The sequence below is a fragment of the Emys orbicularis genome, chromosome 8, assembly GCF_028017835.1.
Source record: "Emys orbicularis isolate rEmyOrb1 chromosome 8, rEmyOrb1.hap1, whole genome shotgun sequence".
NCBI lineage: Eukaryota > Metazoa > Chordata > Testudines > Emydidae > Emys > Emys orbicularis.
In genome coordinates, this window is record NC_088690.1 from 92,882,148 (window position 1) to 92,908,363 (window position 26,216).

Below are 26,216 nucleotides of genomic sequence, written 5' to 3' on the forward strand. Positions count from 1 at the left end.
GTCCCCCTCTTCTTCACTGGAGATGAAGCTATGGATTTCAGAATTCGGTTTGGCTTAGGTCCATCTTTTGTCTTCACCACCCCTTGCTCCCCCTTTCCCCTTTTTGGGGGAGGGGGGATGACTGTTACTCACACAAAGGGCTTCCTGTGACTCTACTGCAGCTTACTGAACCCGACACTGCAGCCTTTTGTTGAGCTTTTTATTGGTGTCAAAATTTGACTGCTCCAAGTGATGTGTCTGTGGCACAGGCATGTATTGCGTCAGCTGCTGCACAGGGCACTGCTTGGGCTTCCATTGTGTTAGACCAGCCGAGGAGGAATGTTGCTTGCTCTCAGCTTGACTCCCCTGGCCTGAGTTAATTTGCTGATGGAAACATCTCCTTTACCCCCACCTATCCCCTCTTGCGGGATATGACCTCCTGTATACACCTACCGGACAGTCTTGTTTCTTTAATGAAACACTTCTCTTGCCCTGGACAATGGCTCCCAGACTGGCTCTGATATCTTGCCTTGGTTCTGTGTACCAGTGTGCATGCACATGTGTGATGGCACATTCCCTACTCCATCCCATCCCGGGAGTGGGAGGCTTCCCTTTCACAACCCTGAGGATCTCCTTGCCATCAACCTCCTCTCCTGCTTGCGTGAAGATTCTCACTGTTGGGCAGCATGAGGCATTCCCTTACCCAGCAGGCTTGTTTCTGCCACAGTCCCAGTTTGGGGAGTCAAGACCAGGACAGTTATTTGATCTGGGTCTCCTGCAAGACCACATGAAGCATTCCTGGGCATTTCTGGCCCGGTATACGTGAGAGACTGTGACCAGTAATGGTCTGTCTTGTGGCCATGAATCACATTACCAGGCACTGCTGACCAGTGATGTGAACAAGAGACCCCGTTTGGTTACTGAGCTTGGGTCTCCTGAAAGGCAGTGCTTAGCGCACTTCCTAGGCAGGTGCCTGTGTATGTCGCGAAGGTACTCCTCCAATCTCCTATAAAAATGTCTTGTCTTAGCATTATGAAGGATTGGTCCATGTGACTGTTAGCTTTGAGGCAGGGCCTTGCAGGGTGATCAGACCCTAAGTTTTGGGGTATGATTACACTGCAGCAACAGAGTGTGATTACACTCATGTGGACATACCTGAGCTAGACTTTAATCTAGCTAGCTCAGGTATCGGAGCAGTGACGCTGTACAAGCCAGCCTGGGACCCTGGATAATTACTCAGGCTGCTAGTCCGCTGCTGCAACTTCACTGCTTCGGTGTCTGAGCTAGCTGGGTTAAAGCTATCTCACCTGTGTCAACATAAGCTGCAATTGTACTTCCTGACTGCAGTGTAGACATGCCCTTGGTGACAGGGCTTGGGAGCGGAGCCCAGAGCTGGAGCGCGGATCAGCTCTGGAGCAGTGGAGCTGCAGGTTTTTGCCTGGAGCTGAGCTGGAGCACAGCTCCAAAGCCCTGCTTGGCGAGTTTCACCTCACACTGTGAGGCTTTGTTCTTCACGCTGAGTGTTTGCTTCTGTTCGTGGAGGGAGGGGTGGGGAGAGAAGGAGGGAACAGGACGAATTGGTTGCTGTGCTTTTAGACCAGGGGAGGGTTTATAGCCACTTCCCCACTCCCCCAAATGAAGGTCAGAATAACAAGTACAGGTACTACAATTTAGTTACAACTATTACAATTTCATACAAGAATGTAAAACGTTGGTGCCATGTTAAAAGTCCTGCATAAAACATTAACTAAACAATACATGTAAATGCTCTAAATGGCATCCGTTCTTAATATTTTTTTAAAGATGTGTTTGCAAACATTTTAATAGTGTGGTATATTGTGATTTTAGTATCTCTTTCCCTTACACTTTCTTCCTTTGCTGGCTGAGCTCACTGCTGAGAGGGAGGGTATCTAGGCCTCTCTGCCCTATCACAGGGTCTGGGTGGCTGCCTGCCTTCAGAAGGGTCTCTCTCTATGTATGTCTGCTTCCAGTCTGTTCTCTACTCCCTCTCCTCTAGATCTTGGATGGCTGGGCACTTTACTGCTCTGGGAATGTGATGTTACCACTTTCTTTGCATAACTTGGATGGAAACCCTGAGTGCTGAAATCATTTGCAGGAGTCTTTCCATGATGAATTTCTTCAATCCAAAATTTCTTCCCTCCTAAGGAAAATCTGCTGAGGCCTAGGAGGAGGGTATTCTGTGGTCAAACCTGTCCAGAACCATCCAGTTCACAGGTTTGAGAAGATAGAGAAGTCCCTCTTCTAATATGGTCCCCTGTCTATTCCCCCCCCCCCCCGGGAGGGGGGTTTAAGGCAGAGAGCAGTCTGCATCCTCCCCCAACTCCTTTCCCAGGGCTGAGCATGCTATCTCTGCAAAATTCTTGCTTTTAATCAGGGGCACTGGACAAGGGTAACTTAACCCAAGACCCTTGAATGGCAGCTTGGGGCTTCTCTGCATCATAATGCAGTCTAGCCAGTATTTGGGTCAGATAAGATTTAGGGGGGGGTGTTGGGTAGGCAGGGGCTTTAAAACATGCTCTCCTTGAAACCAGTCAACCAGATTCCTCCTGGAGTCTAATGGCAGATGCCAGCTGTGCAGTTTATTTCTCTTCCACCCTTGTTAAATTCTTTTTTCTCCTGGCTGTGGGGCTAGAAGACTTTGTGTCGTAAAGGATGATCTGTCAGCCCGTGACTGAACGACTCTGGATCTCTCCAAACATGTGCCCTCATATCTGCTAACACAAACCACCTGCCGCGGTTAGAGCCGGCTCTGGGGTTGTTTTCCTTGGAATGGGTTTTTAGCTTTTCTTCAGCCACTGACTTATGTCTTGTAAACTGCTGAACAGGCTTCTGCCGCCTTCTCGAGAGCTGTGTGATGTGGCAGCTGGGCTGGAAGTGACTCCGTGTGACCCTCCCTTCTGACTTACACCCCCACCCACCCTTTCTTCCCTTCTTCCATGTTTTCCAGGCCTCCTTTCTAGGGACTCTGGGATTTTCCATGTCAGAGTTTGGGAGTTATTAGCATTCATTAATCCAGGAGGTGTGCAACACTGACCAGAGTCAGGAGTAATGCAGGCAGGCAACATACAGGCTTCTCTTCCACACCCCAGCTCTGGAGTAGTGGGAGATGCTGTAGGCCAGTCCTGGAACACCCTTGCCCGCTCCTCGTCCATATAGCTCAGCGGTTCTCAAACTTTTGTATTGGTGACCCCTTTCAAACAGCAAGCCTATGAGTGCAACCCCCCCCCCTATAAATTAAAAACACATTTTTAAATATTTAACCCTATAAATGCTGGAGACGAAACGGGGTTTGGGGAGGAGGCTGACAGCTTGCGATCCCCCAGGTAATAACCTTGCGACCCCCTGAGAGGTCACCACCCCCCAGTTTGAGAACCCCGATATAGCTCTTCCAGCACTCCTGTGTGCTACCCATTAGCCCTGGCTATTCCTTGCTTTTCTGAGCAGAGGCTTATAGAGGGCACCTTGGTTGGCCTGGGCAGATATCCTCTAGGGACTTGGAGGTGACTGCCAAAATCTGTGAGCTGAAGATCTCCTAATCCCCCTACTTGGGCACGTCAGGAAATCCACTATGAAATATGGGACAAATCTGCAATACTGGCAGCTTTTGTTTGAGACCCTAGCCTGGAATAGCAGGGGGTGCTGCAAGACAGGACTGAGATGTCACAGCTGATCTGTATGGGATCTTAAGATTGGAAGAACAAAGGGCACTGTAGGCCTAGGGGGTCTGCCTGCAGTCTGCCTGGCTCTGGCGCTGTTAGTATCTCTCTCTTTCAGGAGCACTCTGCTCGCTCTCAAAAATGCGAGACGAAAAGGCCTTGAGAGAGTCGAGTATTATATTATTTAACTGTAATTAGATGTGCTGTATCGGTGGCTTGATTTGTATCACTTACCTCCGTGTCCCTCATAAACTTAATAGCGCTTCCAAACAGGAAGAATAAGGTTAGAGTCATTCAGTTTCTTTCTGGATAAATGGAGACACAGTGAGGCTGTAATGTGGTCTAATGGAGATGCTGTATAATCCTTTATTTTCATGGGCAGAAGGAGCAACAGGAGGGTGTTACATGCTCTCTAACTCTGGTGGAATGGCAATCACTGTGACAGCCCAGTGGTCACTCGGCATTGAGGAAATGAATCCACACGCAGCCTTGCTCATTATGTGGCTTCCACTGGTAACGTCAGAGCAATCTCTGGTTATTGCTGTGTTGCTAACTCATAAAGTCCAAACCTGGAAAGAGGCTTTAAGCATTTCCCTTTCCTGATTAATCTGTTTCTGTGTTTGGCATCCACATTTTAAAGGGAGCACTTGAATACTTTTGTTTATGTTTTTTAAATTGTTTTGGTTTTGATTTGTCCTTTGTTTTTTCTGCTAGGTTTTTTTGTCGTTTCTCATACATGGATTGTAGTGTGCATATGTGTATATTTCTCCTCATAGACCTTGAGATAAATCCTGCTTCTTTTTGTTTGTGTTCTTGTTTTGTTCACTAGTGTCCTCGGGTAATGGTAGCACAGACTTATGCTACCTCTACACTACAGCACTTATAGTGTCACAGCTGCACTGATGTAGTGCTTGTGGTGGACATGCTCCAAGCTGATGGGAGAGTGAGAGCTCTCCTGTCAGCTTAACTCCTGCCTCAGCAAGAGACTGTAGCGACAGAGCGCTGTCTATACCAGTGCGTAGGTCAGTATAATTTATGTTGCTCATGGCTGTGGATTATTCACACCCTTGAGCGACGTAAGTTATACCAAAGTAACCTGTAGTGTAGACAAGGACTTTGGGAAATGCTTGTGAAATGCTGCTGTTGCTTGTAAAACCAGCAGAGGAACATGGCATTATTTTTGTGTAGGACCTACAGAAAATCACAGGTTTAGTATTATTTCACAGTGACTAATGTGCCTGCATGTAGTTATAAAAACAAACCAATAACTCTATCATAGGTACTTACATGGCTCCCATTACTGGACAATCTGAGCACCTCACAATCATTAATGTGTCCGAGCATCCCTGCAGAATAGGGAAGTATTCTCCCTATTTTACAGATGGGGACACTAGAGCAAAGAGACTGTGACTTGCGTAAGGTCACACAGGAAGCCTGTGGAGCAGGGAATTCAACCTGGCTCTGCCAAGCCCCAGTCCACTGGACCATCCTTCCTTTCTGTTCTTCTCTGTGTGCGTGTTACTACGGATACATCCTTATTTGGAATCCATGAGAGCAACACTTTGATTGTTCTATTGTATTCATCATGGGCCATCAGAGTTTAATTGATACATAAAACTTAACATTTCATCGTATACTTTGTTAACTTTTGTCTGTGCCAATTTACAATGCTTTAATGAAAGATGGATCTTGAAAATAAATGGACTTTAGATTTTTCCATTTGATGAAAAATAACCCGTGTGCCCTGTCGCTCTCTACAGCAGGGGTTCTCAACCTTTTTCTTTCCGAGGCCCACTCCAACATGCTATAAAAACTCCCCAGCCCACCTGTGCCATAACAACTGGTTTTCTGCATATAAAAGCCAGGGCTGGCGTTAGAGGGTAGTAAGCGGGACAGTTGCCTGGGGCCCCATGCCACAGGGACCCCTGCAAAGCTACATTGCTCAGGCTTCAGCTTCAGCCCCGGGTGGTGGGGCTCAGGGCCCCGGGATTCAGCCCCATGCAAAGGGGCTCTGGCTTTCTGCCCCAGGCCCCAGCAAGTCTAATGTTGGCTCTGTTTGGTGGACCCTTTAAAACCTGCTCACAGCCCCCAGGGTTGCACTAGAGCAGTGTTTCCCAAACTTGGGATGCCGCTTGTGTAGGGAAAGCCCCTGGCGGGCCGGACCGGTTTGTTTACCTGCCGTGTCCGCAGGTCTGGCCGATCACGGCTCCCACTGTCTGCGGTTCACTGCTCCAGGCCAATGGGAGCTGCTGGAAGTGGCATGGGCCAAGGGACGTACTGGCCGCTGCTTCCAGCAGCTCTCATTTGCCTGGAGCAGTGAACCGCAGCCAATGGGAGCCGCGATCGACCAGACCTGCGGACGCGGCAGGTAAACAAACCGGCCCGGCCCGCCAGGGGCTTTCCCTACACAAGCGACATCCCAAGTTTGGGAAACACTGCTCTAGAGGATTGCTGTTGTCTGTGGGGTTTGCCTATGGAACTGGGCTATTGGTTGTTGCAGTGGAGTTTAATTCTGTTCTTTGGGATACCAAGAGGTTGCCCATTTGAGAGTCCAGATGTGGGACTGCATTTTGGGACACTGCTGTACTTCCATCACTGGAGAATGGTGCAAATGAGGGAAGAGTAGTGAAGGCATTTCTGGAAGTATGCCTTTATGGTTAAAGCACAGGGCTGAGACTCAGAGGTGGTAGAGGAGAGTTTAATTATCCCTCATTTATGTGCATGGGGGAAACAGAACCACAGGGAAGGTAAGTGACATGCCTAAGGCCACATAATGACTCAGTGTCAGAGCCAGGATTAGAACTCTGACTTTTGAGCCTGTGCTCATTCCCTCGGGCCATGCTGACTTAATAGTACATGTTCTTTAGCTGCAGTACAGTGGAAGTTGGTTGTAGGGTTTCTTTACTGTAGAAAAGAATGGTAGCTGCCAGCTGCATTTATAGCCAAAATCCCTTACTTTAATAGAAGAGTCAAGGGAATTAGATCTGTCCCTATTTTTTGTCCCCCATTGCACATATGTACGCACACATGTTCGCATGCGCACACAAAGCTGCTGATTTTTGCAGTGTTGAGAACTAAAGCGCTTCCCCATCCAGAGGTCTTAGAAATCCGCACCTAAAAAAAAAAAAACGCTAGTGAAACCCTTTGTGCGCACTCTCCCTTTGGTGTGCCAAAGACGGGCCCTACTCAAATTGTCTAATTGGACAAGATGACCTAAATAAAAGACAGAAGAGAGTCCTGTTCTTCTTACTCCTAAATTGCCTCAGGTTATGACAGCCATGGAGGCTGTGATGCTCTTGGAACCCCTTCCTGCAAGATGACTGGAGCAGCCGTGAGAAACGGAGTACCCCCCACTCCCATTGACATCCCTGGAGCGTTCTCCCAGGGTACAGACACATTCCTAATGGAGTAGAGAGGTCATGATACCAGAGCCTTCAATAAGGAGGGTGAATCTTAAGCCTTCTGGTCTTTCCCGCCTTGTCGTCCCAGCCAGTGCTTGCAAATTGTACGAACTGCAAAAATGGACCAAGCCCTTTTTTAGATAAATCTACTAGAGGGTTTTCAAAGTAGTCCGTAGTCATGAGGTTTGTTCTTAGTAGTTTTAAGCCCAGTTTGTATATGCTTGTAAGTTACTCTGAGATCCTTCAGGATGGAGGCTAGTTGTTTAAAAAAAAGCACGTTGACTTCCCAGTTCACACTGAGTGAAATGCAAACTGTGAATAAGCGCACACATGGTGAAATGTCAGTTGGACCAGGAACATAAAGGAAAACTAGAAAATTGTGAGAGGGCCCATCTGAGCCCTGGCGTTGCTGGAACCCCTTGGAACATACAACCACTTTTCTCTCATTGCTGTGGAGACCTGGTGTCAGCCCTACCCTCAGAACCTAACTCGATTTAATGCGGTTATGTGCAGACAGCCAAGACTCACCTGTATTGACATGAAGCCAATTCTCCATTTCAGTCTCTCCTCCTGCTGTGTAGTTGTTTCGTTACTTTAACATTTTGTTTTTAAATCCTATCTTGTGTCCCCCACCTTTTTTTTTTTAGATGCAGATGTTGGACAAGTTCCCAATGGAAGGAGGGCAGAAGGACCCCAAACAAAGGATCATCCCCTTTCTGCCAGGTGAGTAGGATGGATTCCATTGAAGGCAAACTCTGGTTTTGACATAATACACTCAAGTGGGGCCAGACTAAGTAAAGGTCTTGTGACCAGCTCCCAATGCACCCAGGCACACACAGGTATGGTTGGAGTCTTGAACAACATGTGAATTTGAAACTTCTGATGCCTGCATCCTCTCCATTAAAATGAACATGGGAATATTTTCAGTAATATGCAAAGTAAGTATTAAAATCCTCAGTTCCCAGGGCTGCAGCCCACAATCAGCTTAAAACTCAGAGACTCTGTGTGAGGGTTTACGCCCCTCATTGCAGGATAGCCCGGCTTAGTGGCCAGAGTCCATAGAATTGCCCCTCATTTCCGGGCAGCGCAGCCTAGTGGCCAGAGTCCATATAATTGCCCCTCGTTGCCGGGCAGCGTGGCCTAGTGGCCAGAGTCCATAGGATTGCCCCTCGTTGCCGGGCAGCGTGGCCTAGTGGCCAGAGTCTATAGGATTGCCCCTGATTACCTCGCCGTAGGACCTTGCCACTGGCTCAGCGGGGAGATCCTACCGAAACACTCTGAGGCTTACCGAGGGCAAGGTACTGCTTCCTACCATCTTGAGAGTTGGGGTCTCCCACAAATCTCCAGGGTCTCCGTGGGTCTCCGAGTCCGTCGCCTCCTCGGGCTCCTCCTGCAGCAGGGCTTCGTGCTGGCCAGGGGAAGCTTCAGATCCCATGAAGTTCAAGGGTGGTGGCTGGTCCTCCGCAGGAGCTCCCCGGGTAGGTCCTTCCCCCATGGCCGCCAGCCCAGACTGAGCTGAATTCCCTCCTTTATACTCCCTGAGCACTTGGAGCATGCCCAGTACGAGCAGGGCGGGACTTCCGCTGCCAGAGCTACTGGTCTGACGCTGCTGGGGCTAGTGCGGGGCGGGGCTGCCCCATCACACTCTGCAATATTTAGGCATTGGTTGCTGCCCATCCTGAATGGCAAATACATAGCTACTGCCCCCAGAAGACACCCGTGTTTTAGGAAAGCAATCCTACCTTCACAAGCTCTGTAGGTAGCTCCTAGGACAGACCAGTGAGTTTCAGTATCAACACCCCCAACAGAGCCAGGAGCTGTGGCTCCCCAGGAACTGTTCTGTGCAGTTTGCAATTGAGTGTAACTCCAGTTAAAGTGCAGAGAGACCTTAAAAGCAATCCCACAGAAATGTAATACTGAAACAGGCTGACAGCTTTAACTTTCTCCTGCAATTTTAAGGAGCAGTTTTCCAAATTGGGATGTCTATGGTGCAGCAGCTGCCCCACAAATCCAACATGCAACTATGCAAATGGGCGTTCATGTGTCCAAAGTAACCTGTATAATTACCCATTTTGGACCTAATGCAGGGGTGGGCAAACTTTTTGGCCCGAGGGCCACATCTGGGTGGGGAAATTGCATGCAGGGCCATGAATGTTGGGGTGCGGGAGGGAGTGCGGTGTGCAGGAAGGGGCTCAGGGCAAGGGGTTGGGGCACAGGAGGGGTGTGGGGTGCAGGAGGGGGCTCAGGGCAGGGGGTTGAGGTGCAGGAGGGGTGCATCAGGGGGCTCAGGGCAGGGGGTTGGGATGCGGGGGGGTGGGGCAGGGGGTTGGGTTGCAGGGGGGTGCAGCAGGGGGCTCAGGGCACGGGGTTGGGGTGCGGCAGGGGGCTCAGGGCAGGGGCTTGAGGTGCAGGAGGGGTGCGGCAGGGAGCTCAGGGCAGGGGGTTGAGGTGCGGGAGGGGCCTCAGGGCAGGGGGTTGAAGTGCAGGGAGGTGCGGTGGGGGCTCAGGGCAGGGGGTTGGGGTGCAGGAGAGGTGCGACGGGGTTGGGGTGCGGGGTGCAGAGGGGTTCGGGGTGTGGGCTCTGGCCCGGCGCCGCTTACCTGGAGGTTCCGGGGTGGCAGTGGCGCGCAGCGGGGCTAAGACAGGCTCCCTGCCTGCCCTGGCCCCACGCCGTGCCGCTCCTGGAAGCAGCTGGCACCACGTCCCTGTGGCCTCTGGGGAGGGGGAAGCAGAGGGCTCTATGTGCTGCCCTCGCCTGTGGGTATCTCCCCCGAAGCTCCCATTGGCCGCGGTTCCCCGTTCCCGGCCAATGGGAGCTGCGGGCGAGGGCAGCGCATGGAGCCCTCTGCCCCCCCGCCCTTCCCCAGGGGCTGCAGGGACGTGGTGCCGGCTGCTTCCCGGAGCGGCACGGGGCCCGCAGCACCATGGGGGTAGCAATCCTGTGGGCCGGATCCAAAGCCCTGATGGGCCGGATCCGGCCCGCGGGCCATAGTTTGCCCACACCTGACCTAATGGGTGCATGTGGTCGTTTTGTGACACATTGCTGCTGCTTTTGAAAATGTAGCCCTAAAATTGCCAGGGAGTGGGGCCCCTGAGAGTCTTTCACACACCCACAGCCAATAGATTTGACTACATAAACTTTTTTCCAAGGAGCTAATGAAAATGGACGATACTTTAAACACTTCCAGAGAACGCAGAAAGTATATTTAGTGCAAACCATTATGATGTCTTATGGAAATGCAGACGTTTAAGGTATGTCTACACTGCAGTCAGAGGTGTGACTGCAGCATGGGCTGATGTTCCTGTGCTAGCTTTAATCTAGATAGCATGGCTAAAAATACCAGGGAAGATGCAGTGGCACAGGCTTCAGCGTGGGCTGTTCCAGCCCACTGGGGACTCTGGGTATGTATAACCCTTTCCGTGGTCCACGCTGCTGTGTCTTCACTGCTATTTTTAGTCCTGCTAGCTAGATTAAAGCTAGCATGGGCATGCCAGCAATCACGCCTCCTATTGCAGTGTAGACATGGGGTTCCTTTCCTCCAAGCAGCGTGAAGACTCTGTTTTATTCCTCTTCTTGAGCCAGGGCATATTTGTAGGTAAGAAACTGTGTCTGGGTTGTCTAGGGAGGCATTTCTGGTTCTGGCTTCTTCCCTGATTGTAGAATTAGCAAAACCAGAGCAAGTCTGACGTTAATACAGAGGAAAAGGCACTGCTGTGCAACTTTTTCCTGCCAGTGGGGGAAGCCAAATTGGCAGAGGGCATGACTTGGAAAAATAGGGAATACAGTTTGACTGCTTTCAGTTTGTGAAGAATCCCTACTCGTTCCCATCAAAACGCTGCTATTTTTGGAAGACGGGGATTGGGCTCCAGAGTGGCTGCCCCCGAGCATGTTGCGTTTCACAGCCTCACTCGTTGATTTCATTGCGGCTCATTCAAACTGAAAAAGTTCCCCTCTATTAAATTACTCTCCATTGGGATTTCGACTGTGGAACAGGGTTGGAGCTGGTTGTCTCCTGCACAATGTTCATTAGGTACATCAGACTCACATCTGTCTAATCACACGGGGCTGCTTAATCCTCTCACTTGAGGGTAGCTGCTGTTAAGCAGTGTGAGGTCTGTAGCTTCTGCAGTGCTTCCTTTGCCATCTTTGGCATGTGTAGCAAGGAGACAGTAGCTGTCTATTGAGTTGGCTTATGGAGTTAGTCACCTGGTCTTATGTACCTAGTGAGGTGGCTTATTGGCAAGGTCTGCCTCCTGAGAGAGTGTTGGTTTGGCTTAGAAAAATCTATTAGTAGCTGGTAGAATTGTCAGGTACAAGAATCGTGGTGTATTTCTTCTGGTTCAGGTCTCCTCTTTCCCAGCTTGAGATGGCAACATGTTGTTTTACTTATTGTAAACCTCGAGATTTTGTGCTGTTTCCATCAAGACGCATAATCAGAGTGGGTCGAGTGCAAGACAGAGCAGGGTCTGTTTCTCTGAATCTCATGCATCCAATATATGATGAAACTTAGGCTTGCTGGGTTTTTGACTTGGTTCAAGCCTGAGAAACCGGTGACATCTATAGCTTACTTTTCTTCCCTCCCTCATTTGAGGAGCATTTTAGCATCTGAATTTCATTACCAGTGGTGATTTGGCTCCAATGGTCTGATTGAAATATGCTGCTTTCTGGGAAGCCGCCTATGGTAATGTTAGATGTGTGGCCTCTGAAGGCCTGAAAAATATCTTCTGCTATCCTGTATGTCCTGCTGCCTGTAGCATTCTTAGCAAACCTGTAATTGTCTCGAACTCAGGGTCACCCACAGGAACTGAGGAGATTCCCATCCTTCAGTGTCTGTCAGAATATTTTCCTGGAGGGGGAAGTGGTCCCATTATTAATGCTTATTTTACAGCATCCAACCCATAGGAATTTTGTTCTTCTTCTGCTTTTGCTTTTGTTTAGTTACCGTAGCTTTATTTTCCTTGTGGGATTTGACTCATTCTTTGAAGTCGCTAGAGGAGACTTCGAGCCTTCAGACTTAAAGTAGGTCTCAGCTCTTCCCAGAGAATATCCTTGCAAGGATGTAATTCCCGCCCTCTCTTCTCCCCACCCCCCACCCCACTCTAAAACAGATGGAACAGTAATAAAGTTGAGTTCTTGAGAGAAACAGATGGAAAGGACAAGGATAGACTGAGCTGTCTGGAGGAGGGATTCTCTCAGGCTATATATCTGGATAGCACTTGCCTGTAGCATGTCTTGGGTGCTTCTGTGATACCACTAACAGAATAAGAATATAGCCTCCAAGGCCACTGAGTCTGACAGCATTCAGGCACTATGCCAAAAATTCCATTTCCTGCCATGCAGAAGAATTGGGAGGTGGACTCCTAGCTGCTTGTGTGCTGGCCTCGAGTCAGTGGCAGGTCCTTCTTGTGATCATTGTTTTGAGGGATGCTGCCCTCATGACCCCATGACACACCTCTGGCTAGTCCCAGCTCACAGGACACCGTTAATGCTAATATGGACTCTTATGGCAGGAGGAATGAAGTAGCCTTGACTAATGCATATGAAATGTTATGGGGGGATTGTGCAAAGCTTTGGAAATCTATCAGCCTCTGGCTCGGAGACAAAGTCCCCAGTGAACAGTTGCTGGTTGCTGAGTATCAATTCTGTGCTGTGCAATATACACACAAAGGCCCAGTCCCTGCCTGGAGAAGTTCACACGCTAAGGGTTACACATTTGCTGGCTGAGGGATGATGAGATGGGGACCCCAGGAAAGAATTAACTAAGAAAACAAATGAGCTCAGTTGGGCCAGTTGTGTAAAGGATGTGCCAGATCTTTCAGGAAATGGCTTTTATAAGGCAAGTGGAGCCTTCCAAGCTCTGCACAACCCAAGTGGCCCAGAGCCTATTCCAGCCGGTCTGCTTTTCTGGAAGCGTGAGTCTCTGCAAGGAGGGGTTGAGTGAGGCTCAGCTACTTCTGGTTGTGAAATTGCTTTTTAGGAAGCTTAAGCAAGAGACGGCAGCAAACTCCAAAGGAAGAAAAGGATTTAATAGGATAAATTTTTAGAAACCAGAATGTTGTTTCCTTTTTACCCCCACCCCATCCCTCTCTGATCCAGCATCAGAACAATACTTGCACTTTGGGAACTTTTTATCTGCAGATACTAACAGCTCTCCACAAGGGACCTGGAAGTTAGATAGATAAATATGATCATTCCCCATTTCCAGACAAGGTTAAGTGACTTCTCCAGACCCCACAGGGTACTCTGGAGCTGGCAATAGAACAGAGTTTCTGGGTCCTAATCCTGTGATCAGTCCACTGGTCACAGCTGTCTCAGGCGTCTCAGACCCAGCCTAGTAACTAAGAGGAAACTATCACATAAGTGTTTTGCTGCCTTGGTGCAGATGGTGAGCTCTTCAGTGAAGAGGAGATCATGGGTGGAACTGTTGGTGAAGTCTTGAGTAGATCTCCTCTCCATGCAGTTCCACTTCTGAGCTTTCAATACCAGTTGCTGAGTTTGGTGGGTTGCCAGGAATCCCGCTGACTTCATTAGGTAGAAGACTGCCATTCCCTCCTATCCCCTGTTTGCTCTCACTCTCCATCTCTGCAGCAGTCTCCTGCTGGGCTCCTTCCTCGCAGTCTAGATGCGTGAAAGGAAGTCCTATCATCATTGTTCCATGGATCTGCCAGTGGTGGAGGCAGTACACCCGAGTGAATCCCTCTTCACCACCCAGGAAGGAGAGATACTGAGGTTTGTCTCCTAGAATGCATAGAAGTGAAATACATTCTCCACTGAGCCATCCTAAATAATGCATTTTATTGTCTCACCATCTTGATATCGGTCTGTTTTGGGGGGAAATCCTTTCCCCCCAGTCCCACAGATGGTCAGCGTGTCTGCTTGAGTCTGGAGAGCTCCCCTCCTCTTACCCTCCCTTTCTGGAGGCCTTGCGCCTCCAATCCCATCCTTCTGGCTGAGGAATATGGCATAGGGGAGTCTTTCCCTTTGTCTCTCAGAATGGCTGCTGCTTTCTCCACCTTTTACAAGGGTGAAGCACATGAGTGGGACTAGGTCTAGGACTGAACTCCCTCCAGTATGATGCTGTAACCACTAGCATGCTGGGAATTGTAGCTGGCCTTACTCTGAGTCTCCTTGAGATCCTTTAGAGTGCTCCTATGTATCAGGTCACAGTATACGTCCCTATAAACCTCCATGTTTATGGCACACCCAGGAACAGCCATAAAGGCAGGCAGCCCCCACGCAAAGTCGTCCCTTCCTTTTACTGCAGGGCCAAGGCATTCACTCACTTCAGAAATTTGCCAGCCTGCTGCTAAGTCCAAGGCTCCTGTGGAGGTTGTGGGAAGTGTTATATTCCCCCGTGTGCCTGACCATTCCAGGAGTGGAACTAGGAACTGGCTTCTCCTTTTGGGGACCGACTGTGCGCGGTTTTTAAAGTGAATTGGAGCCCGTGCCAGAGGAAATCTGGATGTGATTTGAAAGGTGTGGAGAAGCGAATTCTTTCCGAGTCGGAGGGAGTCCTTCAGGGTAAAACGAGAGTCAGACGTTTTTCCGCTCTCAAAATGTCTGGCTTCTTTAATGGCTCTGATCAGCTTGTGATACATTTATGGCTTTCTGCCCCTCCCGCTCGCTCAGCATCGAGTAACAGTCTTCAGCTCAGTGGGAGCCACAACCATGTTGCTGGCTGAAATGCCTCTGCAACTTTCCTTTCCCTCCACTCCCTCTTCCCCAGTATGGCTCTGACCTTGGCTTGAGAATTCCAGTGGGATGGAACAGAATACACTATCCCCTTCGCTCACCTGGCCTTTTTTAGAGGCTAATTTCTCTCCCGTGGGCTGTCCTCCTGCCCCCAGGGTGTCTCCTGCACAGCTGTGGGTAATTGCCTGTCAGCCCTTCTCCCACCCTCTCCCCTGATATTTCCCAATCCCTGAGCTGGCTAGGTGAGACCTGAAGAGGTAGCATGCTTTCCATAGAGGGGCTGCATTGGGTCACTTTACAGCCCCCCACTCTAGACCTGCTACAGCACGACCTGCGCTATAAATCAGTCAATCAAATAAAAGTGAGAGGGCTTTGATGGCCTATGTAGGGCATTTCCTTCAGTGGTTTGCCACAGCAAGGCCCCCGGCCATTGGGTTGTAAAGCAGGGAGAAGGGCTCCAATAGAGTTTTTAAAGGCAAAGCGTGTCTCTGGTCTCCCTGGGTCCTCAACTGCTAGGGATGAAGCTTCTCTGGCTCTATTTCTGCTGGTCACTGGTGGCTCACTGACGGTGCCTACGCTGCCAGCTCCCTTTGTGGTAGCAACTGTTGAAGCTGTAGTATAGACAGGGCTCAAGCCCTACAGTGGTGGTGAAAGATGTGCCCCATTTTTGTGTCTGCTTCTTGCCTAGTCAGAGCTGTGCGTGCTGGGAGTGCCCCATTGCCGAGCAGTCACTTGGAAGTGCAGGAAGGCTGCTTTCTCCCTGCCTGGATATGCCTTCTTTTGTTATCGTGCAATCTCTTTGTCCTGCCGGCTTGTGCATGTGTGTCGGTGCTTGGGCATTAGGCCAGGCAGCTAATGTGAAATAATGACTCAGCAACTCGAGCAGTTAGCAGCATTTGAAAACTGCTGCATAATTACTACCAGAAGAGCTGCTTGTCTGCTGTCCCGCCTTCAGCACTGAGGAAGTGGCTATGGGTTTTCCCAGAATGTTGTAGCTGGGGAGGCAGGGAAGAGGGGATGAGTGCAGTGTTCTGAGCATGTCCTCTAAAGGCAGATTTTGATCCTTCTGTGTAAGCCTCGTACAGCTCTGCCAATGTATCTTGATCATGACCTGCGGTGACCCCAGCTAACCCATTTAGACCGGCACACAGCTCTACCTGAGTCATCTCTCCTGCCTCTTTCTTTCCCATCCTCAATGCCCTCTCTCAGGATTTTGCCAATGCTCCTGACTCCTGCCTGCCAGCACCACCTGTGGACGTAAAGCAGGCCCATGATTAATGATCTGAGAGAGAGGATGGTCAGCATGAAGGGGAGGGAGGAGCCTCTGATCTGCTCTCCAGTGCCACCTATTTGCTGAAGAGTCCACATGTGTATGTGTGTTCATGGGGATTTGCAGGGATGTGGTGGCGAGCAGATAAACCGAAGCCCCCATGATGGTTATTCATCAACCCTGATTCTCAGTGCAGCCCTTGGCCCAGAATTCCTGTTTGGTATCTGAGGGCCCTTGCCGTAGCGTGTGCATGACCACTGGGGATTGAGGTGGATGGTAGAGGTGTGAGGTTTGGGACGCCTAGTTCTGGATGAGATGGGGGGAAGGGAGCCATTCAGCTGAGCAAAGCAGTTGGGGTGTAGGAGAGCTCTCTTGGAGTGGAAGGAGCGTCTCCTGTTGAAAGGACTTTGTGAGCCGTGTCCAATTGAAGGTGTTTCCAGTGGCTGAGAAGGAGGTCTCAAGATTGCAGCTGGCTTTGAGGTAGGATTGAGAGTGGTGCTCTCCTGTGATTTTACAGGCTTCCTGCATCCCTGTGGGGCAAACAGCCATAAAGTCTCCCTCCTTTTATTTTCAGTAGCTTATTGCAGTTAAGGAAAGGAAATGGAAGGAAGCTTCAGAGCTATTTAGATTGTATCAAATAGCCCCGGGGGTAAGTCGGAGAGGGAGCAGGGGAGAGCATAAAATAGCTGCGTGACCAGAGCTGTGATTCCAGTCCAATGCGGAGACCTGAAGAAGAGCTCTGTGTAAACTCAAAAGCTTGTCTCTCTCACCAACAGAAGTTGGTCCAATAAAAGATATTTCCTCACCCACCTCGCGTCTCTGAGATCGACCAGTGTCTGCCCTGACTCTGCTGAGCTGAAGAGACAGGCTACTTCATGCTGGCTTAGGGCAGCAGCTCTAAAAAACCCACCTCCACGAGGGGCGTAGCTGCCACTGCTGCTGGTGCACTGTCTATACTGGCACGTGACAGCACTGAAACTTGCAGCGCTCGGGGGGGTGTTTTTTCACACCACATGAGCAAGAAATTTGCAGCGCTGTAAAGTGTCAGTGTAGACAAGCCCTTAGAAGCTCTACGGATGTGGCCAAATGATGTACTTTGTGGTGGGATTTGTGCATAGCAGAGCCTCCCCGTCCTCAGGCCCCCATTTAAGAACTTGCTGTTTGACCGACCATCCTTAGCTCTGTGGTGTGTAAGTGCATGGTACCCACTAGGAGGGAAATGCAAACCCAAGAAGCTGCTTTACCTCCATGTGGGTGGGTGGGTGGGTGTGTTCACTCTAACTCTTTAACAAAAATAAATTGACTCAGTACAGAAAATCATCAGAAGTCTGTTCTGCTCCTTTTCTTTTTGAATTCATCTTTTCTTCAGGTAGCTAAAAGCCTCATTTGTTTTGAGAGAAACCCTTTAATCTCTGAGTAGTCCGGATAACTTGGCAGCAGTAGGAGATGGAATGGCAGCTCTTGGCAGCTGGGTGCTGTGTAATGCATAAAAGTTACAGTACTTAGCCTTGATTTGAAAAGGCTGGGTGGAGGTGGGGGGGAGGGGAGAGAACAGCAGGATGAAGATGTGCATAGACTGCCCTTCAAACACCTTCTGAGTCCATCCTAAATGGTGTGCAGATGCTGATTTCCCCATTTCTCTGTCTGCTCTTTTCCTATCATGGTGGTGGGTGTGGGGAGAGGTGTGCTGTGAATTGCTGTTGCAGCCCCCCCGTGGTTATTTATACTTCCTGCTTGGCGATGTCTGGAATGGTCTGTATAGGAGCTAAGTATTTATTGTATTGTTTTGGGGTTGATGTTTGGGAAAAAATGGGTTTGTTTAGTCTGGAGAAGAGAAGACTGAGGGGGGACATAAGTCTTCAAGTGCATAAAAGGTCATTATAAGAGGAGGGTGATAAATTGTTCTCCTTAACCACTGAGGATAGAACAAGAAGTAATGGGCTTAAATTGCAGCAAAGGAAATTTAGGTTAGACATTAGGAAGAACTTCCTAACTGTAAGGGCAGTTAAACACTGGAACAAATTGCTTGGGAGGTTATGGAATTTCTGCGGATGGAGATTAGGCATGTTTGACAAACATCTGTCAGGGATGGTCTATATAATTCTTTGTCTTGCCTCAGTGCAGGGGACAGGACCTATTAAAGTCCCTTCCAGTCCTACATTTCTCTGATTCTAGAGCAGTGGTTCCCAAACTTTAACAACCCGCGAACCCCTTTCACTAAAATGTCATGTCTCGCGAACCCCCTCCTAAAAATGAATATTTCCAGGGATTTTCTCCCTTACCTGAGCATAAATTATAAAAGCAGTGATCTTGGAAATATAAAATTTGTTTTTATGACATGCTTATTACACACTATTTATTTTCATAGATTCATAGATTCTAGGACTGGAAGGGACTTCGAGAGGTCATCGAGTCCAGTCCCCTGCCCTCATGGCAGGACCAAATACAGTCTAGACATTCCCTGATAGACATTTATCTAACCTACTCTTAAATATCTCCAGACATGGAGATTCCACAACCTCCCTAGGCAATTTATTCCAATGTTTAACCACCCTGACAGTTAGGAACTTTTTCCTAATGTCCAACGTAGACCTCCCTTGCTGCAATTTAAACCCATTGCTTCTTGTTCTATCCTTAGAGGCTAAGGTGAACAAGTTTTCTCCCTCCTCCTTATGACACCCTTTTAGATACCTGAAAACTGCTATCATGTCCCCTCTCAGTCTTCTCTTTTCCAAACTAAACAAACCCAATTCTTTCAGCCTTCCTTATTTATCATTACAGTAATTTTATGACATTATGAAAACGGCAATACTCTTCCAAGATCTCACTTTTGTAGCTTGTAAGACAAGGCTCCCATGTTTCATCAAGGAGTATCAGATGTGAAACAGCATGAAGGTATTTAAGAAGCCAACTCAAAGATTTCCTCCTACACAAGCATTCAGGTCTTGAACAATCCAGGCAAAGAACGCACATTACAAGAAAGCTTAAACTTGTTCTCCATAATAATTTTAAAAACAATCCTAGCTGCCTATTTAATTTTAAAAACTGCAAAATATATCCACCTCCCTTTCCATTTCTTATAAGGGTGTTGAAGTTTAAATCTCCTCAGTGTGATAGATATGCTTGCTTTGATCTGCTTAGCTCTTGGAAGTCCCCAGGGCTCCGGGCTGCTAGCCCCGTGCTGCCCAGGATCGCTAGGGACAGCTCTGTCCACCATTAGGAAATTTTTGCCCAGGAACCCCCTGTAACATTTCGGGAACCCCCAGGGGTTCACGAACCCCAGTTTGGGAACCACTGTTCTAGAGGCATCTCTACACAGAGACGTTGAGATTAAATGGTAATTAAAGAGAGTCTTGTCCAAAAGTGCTTATAAACAAGAGAGCTAGTTTTTTTTCTGTAACCAAATTCAATTTTGTTGAGTTGGGGAGATTAGGAGGAGTTGTCCTTGCTCTTGTCTGGCCTGATAGCGTTTCACATTGGAGATGGTGCTCCTTCCTTTCTCTCCAATGTTCATGCTGCTTCTTCGAGTGATTGCTCATGTGTATTCCACAACAGGTGTGTGTGCTCGCCACGTGCACCGGTGCTGGAAATTTTCCCCCTAGCAGTACCCGTAGGGGAGCGCCCCTAGTGACCCCTGGAATGGCGCCTCTGTGGCACGGTATAATGGGCGCTGCGCGCTCCCCCCACCCTCAGTTCCTTCTTGCCTCCAGTGAAGGTGCATCGGAACTGCTCTGCTCCAGCTTGTCTGCAGCTTTCCTCTAGAACTCTTGTTCGTTCGTAGTAGTAGTACCTGTAGTTGAAGTAGTTTAGATTAGTGTTCGTTTAGTTTAGTGCGCCCGGATCAGGGCATGCCCCATGCCCCGGGCTTTAAGTCATGTGACACTTGCAGGCGGACGATGCCAGTGAGTGACCCGCACGCGGACTGTTTACGCTGTTTGGGGGAAACCCATCTCAGCGATCGCTGCAAGATTTGCAGATCTTTCAAGCCTCGGACCAAGAAAGAAAGGGACATTCGGCTCTGAGCTGTTCTGATGGAGTCGGCGTTGACCCCGACTCCAGTGAGCCGCTCTGAGTCGGCACCGGGTACTGCGGCGTCGGTGCGTGGCGACCCTTGGGTGCCTTCCACCAGTTGGCACTGCTCCCTGTCCACGGGGTACGCCAAGAAGGCTAAGAAGAGGTCTTCTCCGCTGAGGCACCGGAGCAAGACCGGGGGAGAGACTAGACCCACGTTGTGCAGTTCTCGGTCCCCGTCGGCCTCCAGGCCTCCGACTCAGGTTGAGCGGAGTAGCCCGGCCCAGTCGGCGCAGGCTTCCCCAGATGTCCGGGTGCCCTCCATGCCGGAGGCCCTGCAAGCTGCCCAGGACGTTATGTCCCTGCTGATACCAGGGGCACTGCCACAGTTGACTCCCCAGTCCAGAGGCAAGCTACTGCTTGGATTGCCACAGTTGCCTCCTGGTCGGTACCGTTCGCGGTCGAGGGCATGTTCACGGCGCCGTTCGCCGCTCAGCGACCGTCCCATGCGTAGTCCACGCCGGTCACCGTCGACCCCCACCAGGTTGTCTGGCTGGGTTCCGACTGACAGGGGTTCCAGGCACCGCTCTGCCTCGAGGGACCGTAGGCCTCGCGAAGGGAGTGGGCCCCGTCAAGACCGAGACAGACGGCACCGGAGGTCCCCGTCTCCGAGAGGCTACCGTAGCCCATTGCAATACGGGTGTCGACGCCGTTCCCGTTCTTTGTCTCGCCCCAGCACCTCGCCGCAGCACCGCTCCCGCAGTCCTGGGCATCGATCGCCGGTGCGGATCTGCCCGTCGGAGCAGATCACGGAGCTGCTGCTACCGGCGGTACCGTTCCTCCACGTCGGGATCACAGTCTTGTGGTCGGCACCATTCCCGACGCCACCGCTCCTCCCGGTCCAGGGACAGTGGCAGGTCGTACGCCAGCCTGGCCTCCCTTTGTAGTCATCAGTTGATGGGACAGGCTAGTCAGGCTGAACAGCCTGCTCCACCGGTGCCACAGCACCTTGGCCGGCACCGTGGTACTGGTGGGGGCTCGCTTGGTGGCTGGAGCCTCGGAACGACCATCGGCCTCCCTTTCCCAGCCTCCCAGAAAGGAGTTGGTGGGATGTGCATCTTCGGTTCTGTGCCTGGAGGGCGACCAAGTGGTGGGACCTCCGGTACCGGTGGGTACGCAGAGTACCGCGCCTGCATCCTCACCCTCCCCTGATGAGGCGATTATGGCCCCTCCTCCCTCTGTTCCACAGGAGGACTCTAAGGCCCACCAGGAACTATTGAAAAGGGTGGCATCAAGCCTCAACCTTCAGGCCGAGGAGGTGGAGGAACCCTCGGACTCCCTCTTCAACATCCTATCAGCCTCAGTACCGGGCAGCATGGCCCTTACACTCCACAAAGGGGTGGCAAAAATTTCAAATGCCTTGTGTCAATCCCTGGCTTCCTTAGGGAGGGATAACTCAGTGGTTTGAGCATTGGCCTGCTAAACCCAGGGTTGTGAGTTCAATCCTTAAGGGGGCCACTTAGGGATCTGGGGCAAAATCAGTACTTGGTCCTGCTAGTGAAGGCAGGGGACTGGACTCGAAGACCTTTCGGGGTCCCTTCCAGTTCTATGAGATAGGTATATCTTCATATATATATATATATATATATATATATATATATATATGCTCCCCATCTCTAAGAGGGCAAAACGGAAGTACTTTTTGCCCGCCAAGGGGCATGAATACCTGTACATCCACCCTGCCCCCAACTCCCTGTTGGTCAAGTCAGTCAACCACAGGGAGAGGCAGGGCCAACCAGCCCCTACTCCGAAAAATAAAGACTCAAGGAAGCTGGACTTATTTGGGAGAAAGGTTTATTCGTCCTCGAGTTTCCAGTTAAGGTGGCGAACCATCAGGCTCTCTTGGGTCGGTATGAGTTCAACTTGTGGGACTCCCTACCCAAATTCGAGGACTCCCTCCAGGAGCGTGAGAGAAAGGAGTTCAAAGTTCTGGTGGAGGCGGGTACAGTGGCTGCCAGGGCAACCTTGCAGGCATTGTCGGATGCTGCAGATACGGCTTCAAGGTCCATGGCCTCCGCGGTGTCCATGAGAAGGGCGTCGTGGCTCCTGCTGTCTGGGCTGTCCAGTGAGGTGCAGAACTCCTTGCAGGACCTCCCATTCGATGGCAAGGCCCTGTTTGCGGAACAGATGGACGTGAAACTGCACGGCCTGAAAGACCCCCTCACTACACTTAAGACACTTGGCCTTTACGTCCCAGCTCTGGCTAGGCCCAAGTTTAAGCCTCAGCAGGCTCCCACCCAAGCCACCCACTCTAAATATGAGTCCCCTTATAAAAAGACGCGGGACTATAAGAAACGCCCGCAGAGGCAGTCCCGATCTGCCCCCCAGCCTGGGTTCTCTAAGGGTAAACAGGCGGGGAAACGTCAGTTTTGACAGGATGCCCGGGGGCAACCTACCAGTTCACACCAGGGATCCACCCACAATAAAGCTTCCCTTCTCCAACCAGTTGTGTCCTTTTCTCCCAGAGTGGTCGCGGCTGACTTCAGACCATTGGGTCCTCAACACTGTCTCCCGGGGCTACACCCTCCAGTTTACCTCTATCCCGCCCAACCACCCTCCGCCCCCGCCCCTCCTGGGGGACCCCTCTCACGAGGCCCTGCTAGAGCAGAAGGTGGGGCGGCTCCTTGGCCTAGGAGTGGTGGAAGTGGTGCCAGTGGAGTTCAAACACTACTTTCTTATCCCGAAGGCCAAAGGGGGGCTCAGGCCCAACCTGGACCTGCGAGGCCTGAACCAGTACATGGTAAAGCTCAAGTTTCGCATGGTCTCTCTAGCCTCCATCATCCCCTCCCTGGATCCCAGGGACTGCTACGCCGCCCTCAATCTGCAGGACGTGTACTTCCACATTTAGCCCATGTCCCCATTCAGGACATTTGCAGGGCTGCCACATGGTCTTCAGTTCACACATTCACCTCGTATTATGCGATCGTCTCCCAGACCAGGGAAGACGCCGGGTTCAGCAGGGCTGTGCTCCATCCCGAGAGTTTGTGAACTCCTATCCACCTCCAACAGATATAGCTTGGAATCACCTATTATGGAATACATATGAGCAATCACTCGAAGCAGAAAAGACAGTAACCTTTTCCGTAACTGGTGTTCTTCGAGATGTGTTGCTCATGTCTAATCCACATCCCGCCGTCCTGCCCCTCTGTTGGAGTTGTCTGGCAAGAAGGAACTGAGGGTGGGGGGAGCGCACAGCGCCCCTTATACCACACCATAAAGGCGTCACTCCAGGGGTAACTAGGGGTGCTCCCCTATGGGTACTGCTAGAGGGAAAACTTTCGGCACCAGTGCACGTGGCGAGCACGCATACCTATTGTGGAATAGACATGAGCAACACATCTCGAAGAACACCAGTTACGGAAAAGGTAACTGTCTTTTCTCCAACATCATGCTGCTAACTTTGAACTTGTTTGTACTGGGGCGACATCATCCCTTTCCTTTTCCCCTCCTTCACTGGTGTCCTATAGTGCAGAGTTGTTACTTCCTGTTACTCCACCCACTATTATCTTACTGATTGGAGCTAGTATACATCCTCCAATGATTGACCCAGTAATCATGCGCTTTTCTGCAATGTACCCATGTCTACGTCTACCCTTTTGATTCTACTTATTGCTCTTCTGGCCCTATTCCAACAAGCCAGTGTATTCATCAAAGCTAATTTCCCTTTTGCCTTGGCCCATCTCCCTGTTTCTCTCCAGCTGCATTTCTTTTAGCTTCTGTAAACCCTGTGCCCTAATCTCCCACTCCTGTGCCTACTGCAGCCCTGCTGCTGTCCTGGGCACAAAGGAATTTGGTGCAAGGGGGAGAAGAAATAAACCACCCAGCAGATCTGTAGGATAGGGAAGTGAGCCAAGTACCGTATTAAAGGCTCTTAAAAACCCTGAGGCAGCCAAATGACTTCAAGGTAGAGATGGGATGGAATCTGATGTGAAGTATTGTGATTGCTTTATTCATACTGTGGATTTCTCTAGCATCTGAGGATCTCAAACCACTTAAATAAGTCTCACAGGGCAGCATTCTTATCCCCATTTTACAGATGTGGATAAGTGATGAGTGTCCAAGGACCCAGTACAAAATCCTGAACCCAGGTCTTCAAGCTCCCATCCCACTGATTCAGCCATAAACCCACTGTTTCTCTCCAAGCCAGTGGTGTAGTGGGGCCAGATTATGATGGAACAGCACTTTTGCCACATGGAGGCAGGGCCGCCGAGAGCAGGTTCGGGCCCGGTGAAAAAAAATTTTCGGGCCCCCCGGCAAGGGCGGACCGGCTAAACAGCCGGGGAAACCGGGCCCCGGGCCCCCTTCCAGACCGCCAGGCCCCGGTAATTTGTACCGGCTTCCCCTCCCCCACTCCCCTCGTCGACCCTGCATGGAGGATGCCATTTGAGAACAAAACGGTGTCCTCTGCACAGTGTGACCTCCAGTAGATGCCCATTCAGGACTAGCTGACTTCTCCAGCCCAGACAGTAGCTCGCCAACATTTTGTATGTGTGTCTGTGTGTCTCTCTCTCTCACTGTCACTCAGCAAGTCAGAGTTTTATAGCTGTTCTTGGCAGCATGGAGAGATTCTGCTTTTTGCTAATTAGGCATTTTGATGTAAATCAACTTTTTATTAAAAAATAAATTTTCTGTTTGGGAAACATCAGAACTGGGAGAAATGCAAATGTGAGAAGGGAAGGGAATTTGTTGAAGGTTTGTGTATTCAGTCACTGAAATAATTTTTAGATCTCCATTTATTTGTTTGTTTAACATTTAAATGTTTCTCTCAGAGGTTGGTTTGTTTTAGACATTTATAATGTGCCCATCAGCAATTACATCTCGGCACACTGACAAGTTACAAATGAAATTCCGATTTCCAATGACGGTCAACAAAACCTTCTTGACCCTTTAATCTTAGTGAAATCATCAATAAAATAAGAATCCAGGCAGAAAATCTACTCACCCATTTTTTTACCTTGATGGCTGATGTGAATGAAAAACTATTGATAATTTACTTGCCTGCTGGGGGAAAAAATAGTAGTCACCCACAGCAAGGAAATTAACTAGAGGCTGGTAATTCCTGCCCCATCCCTCCCTGGTATCTTAGCAATAAATACTTTCCAAGCTACTGATCTGCAAGAACTAAAGACCAGATTGGAGAAGGAAGCATTTTAGCAATGTCCTGGCCCTTGTGAGGGAATAGTGCGGGTTGAAGCCATCCTGGTGCAGCTAAGAGCTATGCAAGCCTTTATACCGTGGTTTGGTTTGGTTTTCTAGTCTTGTTCGGGAATAATAGCTGAGGCTCAGGTGAATATGTGCATGCATGATGGGGATGTGCTATTACTCCATGGAGCATGTGATGGTAGCCCCTTGGAGGAGAGAGTATTTCAGGTTGCTCAACCGTGATCATTCTGATCAGTGAAAGAGTAGCATTGGTAACCATCCGGTCGATCTCCGCTGGTATGGTGGTGGCCTTGGGGTGGGGGAACGAATGGGTAACTCCAAGGTGTGTGTGTGTGTGTGTAGGTGATGGAGAGATGAGTGGAGGTAGGTATTTCAGTGGTGGGGCTAAATCTCCTTCTGGGGCTTGAGAGTGGATTCAAATGGCAGCTCATGTCACAGGTGTTCATGATGCTGGTTTAACTTCAGTCCCAGCTGGATGCTGAGGTACAATTCTTTTATAAAACCAATCTTACTGCTTATTCATTGCTTGAGGGGTGAGGGAGGGAGACCAGGATTGAGGTGCATTTGCAGAGCCGTCGGAAGGAGATAGCTTGCACAGCACCTGCCAACAGTGCAAGTCTCTCACTTTTCTCAAGCACTAAAACTCTCCCTAACTCAGGGGGTAGAGTTGGCTTTTACTTGATGATTATCTCACCATCAAACCTGAAAGCCCCAATTCAAATCCTGAAAGCTCCTGGAAGGCTGGAAGTTCTGAGACATGTGTTATTGGTCCCAGCTATTGGGCAATAGCTGCAGTGGTTTAAATTACAATATGAAAGCTAACAGCTGGGATTTAAAGGAGTTTGATAGTGCAGTCTTGAGTTGTGACACTTCGAATTGGGATTTGTGTCTGTTCTAGCTCAATGTGGGGGGCAGGTTTCTCCCTCCTACGTAAACGCATATCTCTTTCATGATCTCTCTGC

At 49.9% G+C, this 26,216-nt stretch overlaps 1 protein-coding gene across 1 annotated transcript in view; it reads left to right on the forward strand.

Moving 5' to 3' along the window:
- Positions 1–26,216, forward strand: part of SH3PXD2B (SH3 and PX domains 2B) — a 118,430-nt gene that overhangs the window by 47,993 nt on the left and 44,221 nt on the right. Inside the window, exon 3 of the mRNA XM_065409781.1 lies at positions 7,705–7,780. Coding sequence (XP_065265853.1) covers positions 7,705–7,780 — 76 coding nt within the window. The remainder of the gene's footprint in view (positions 1–7,704; positions 7,781–26,216) is intronic.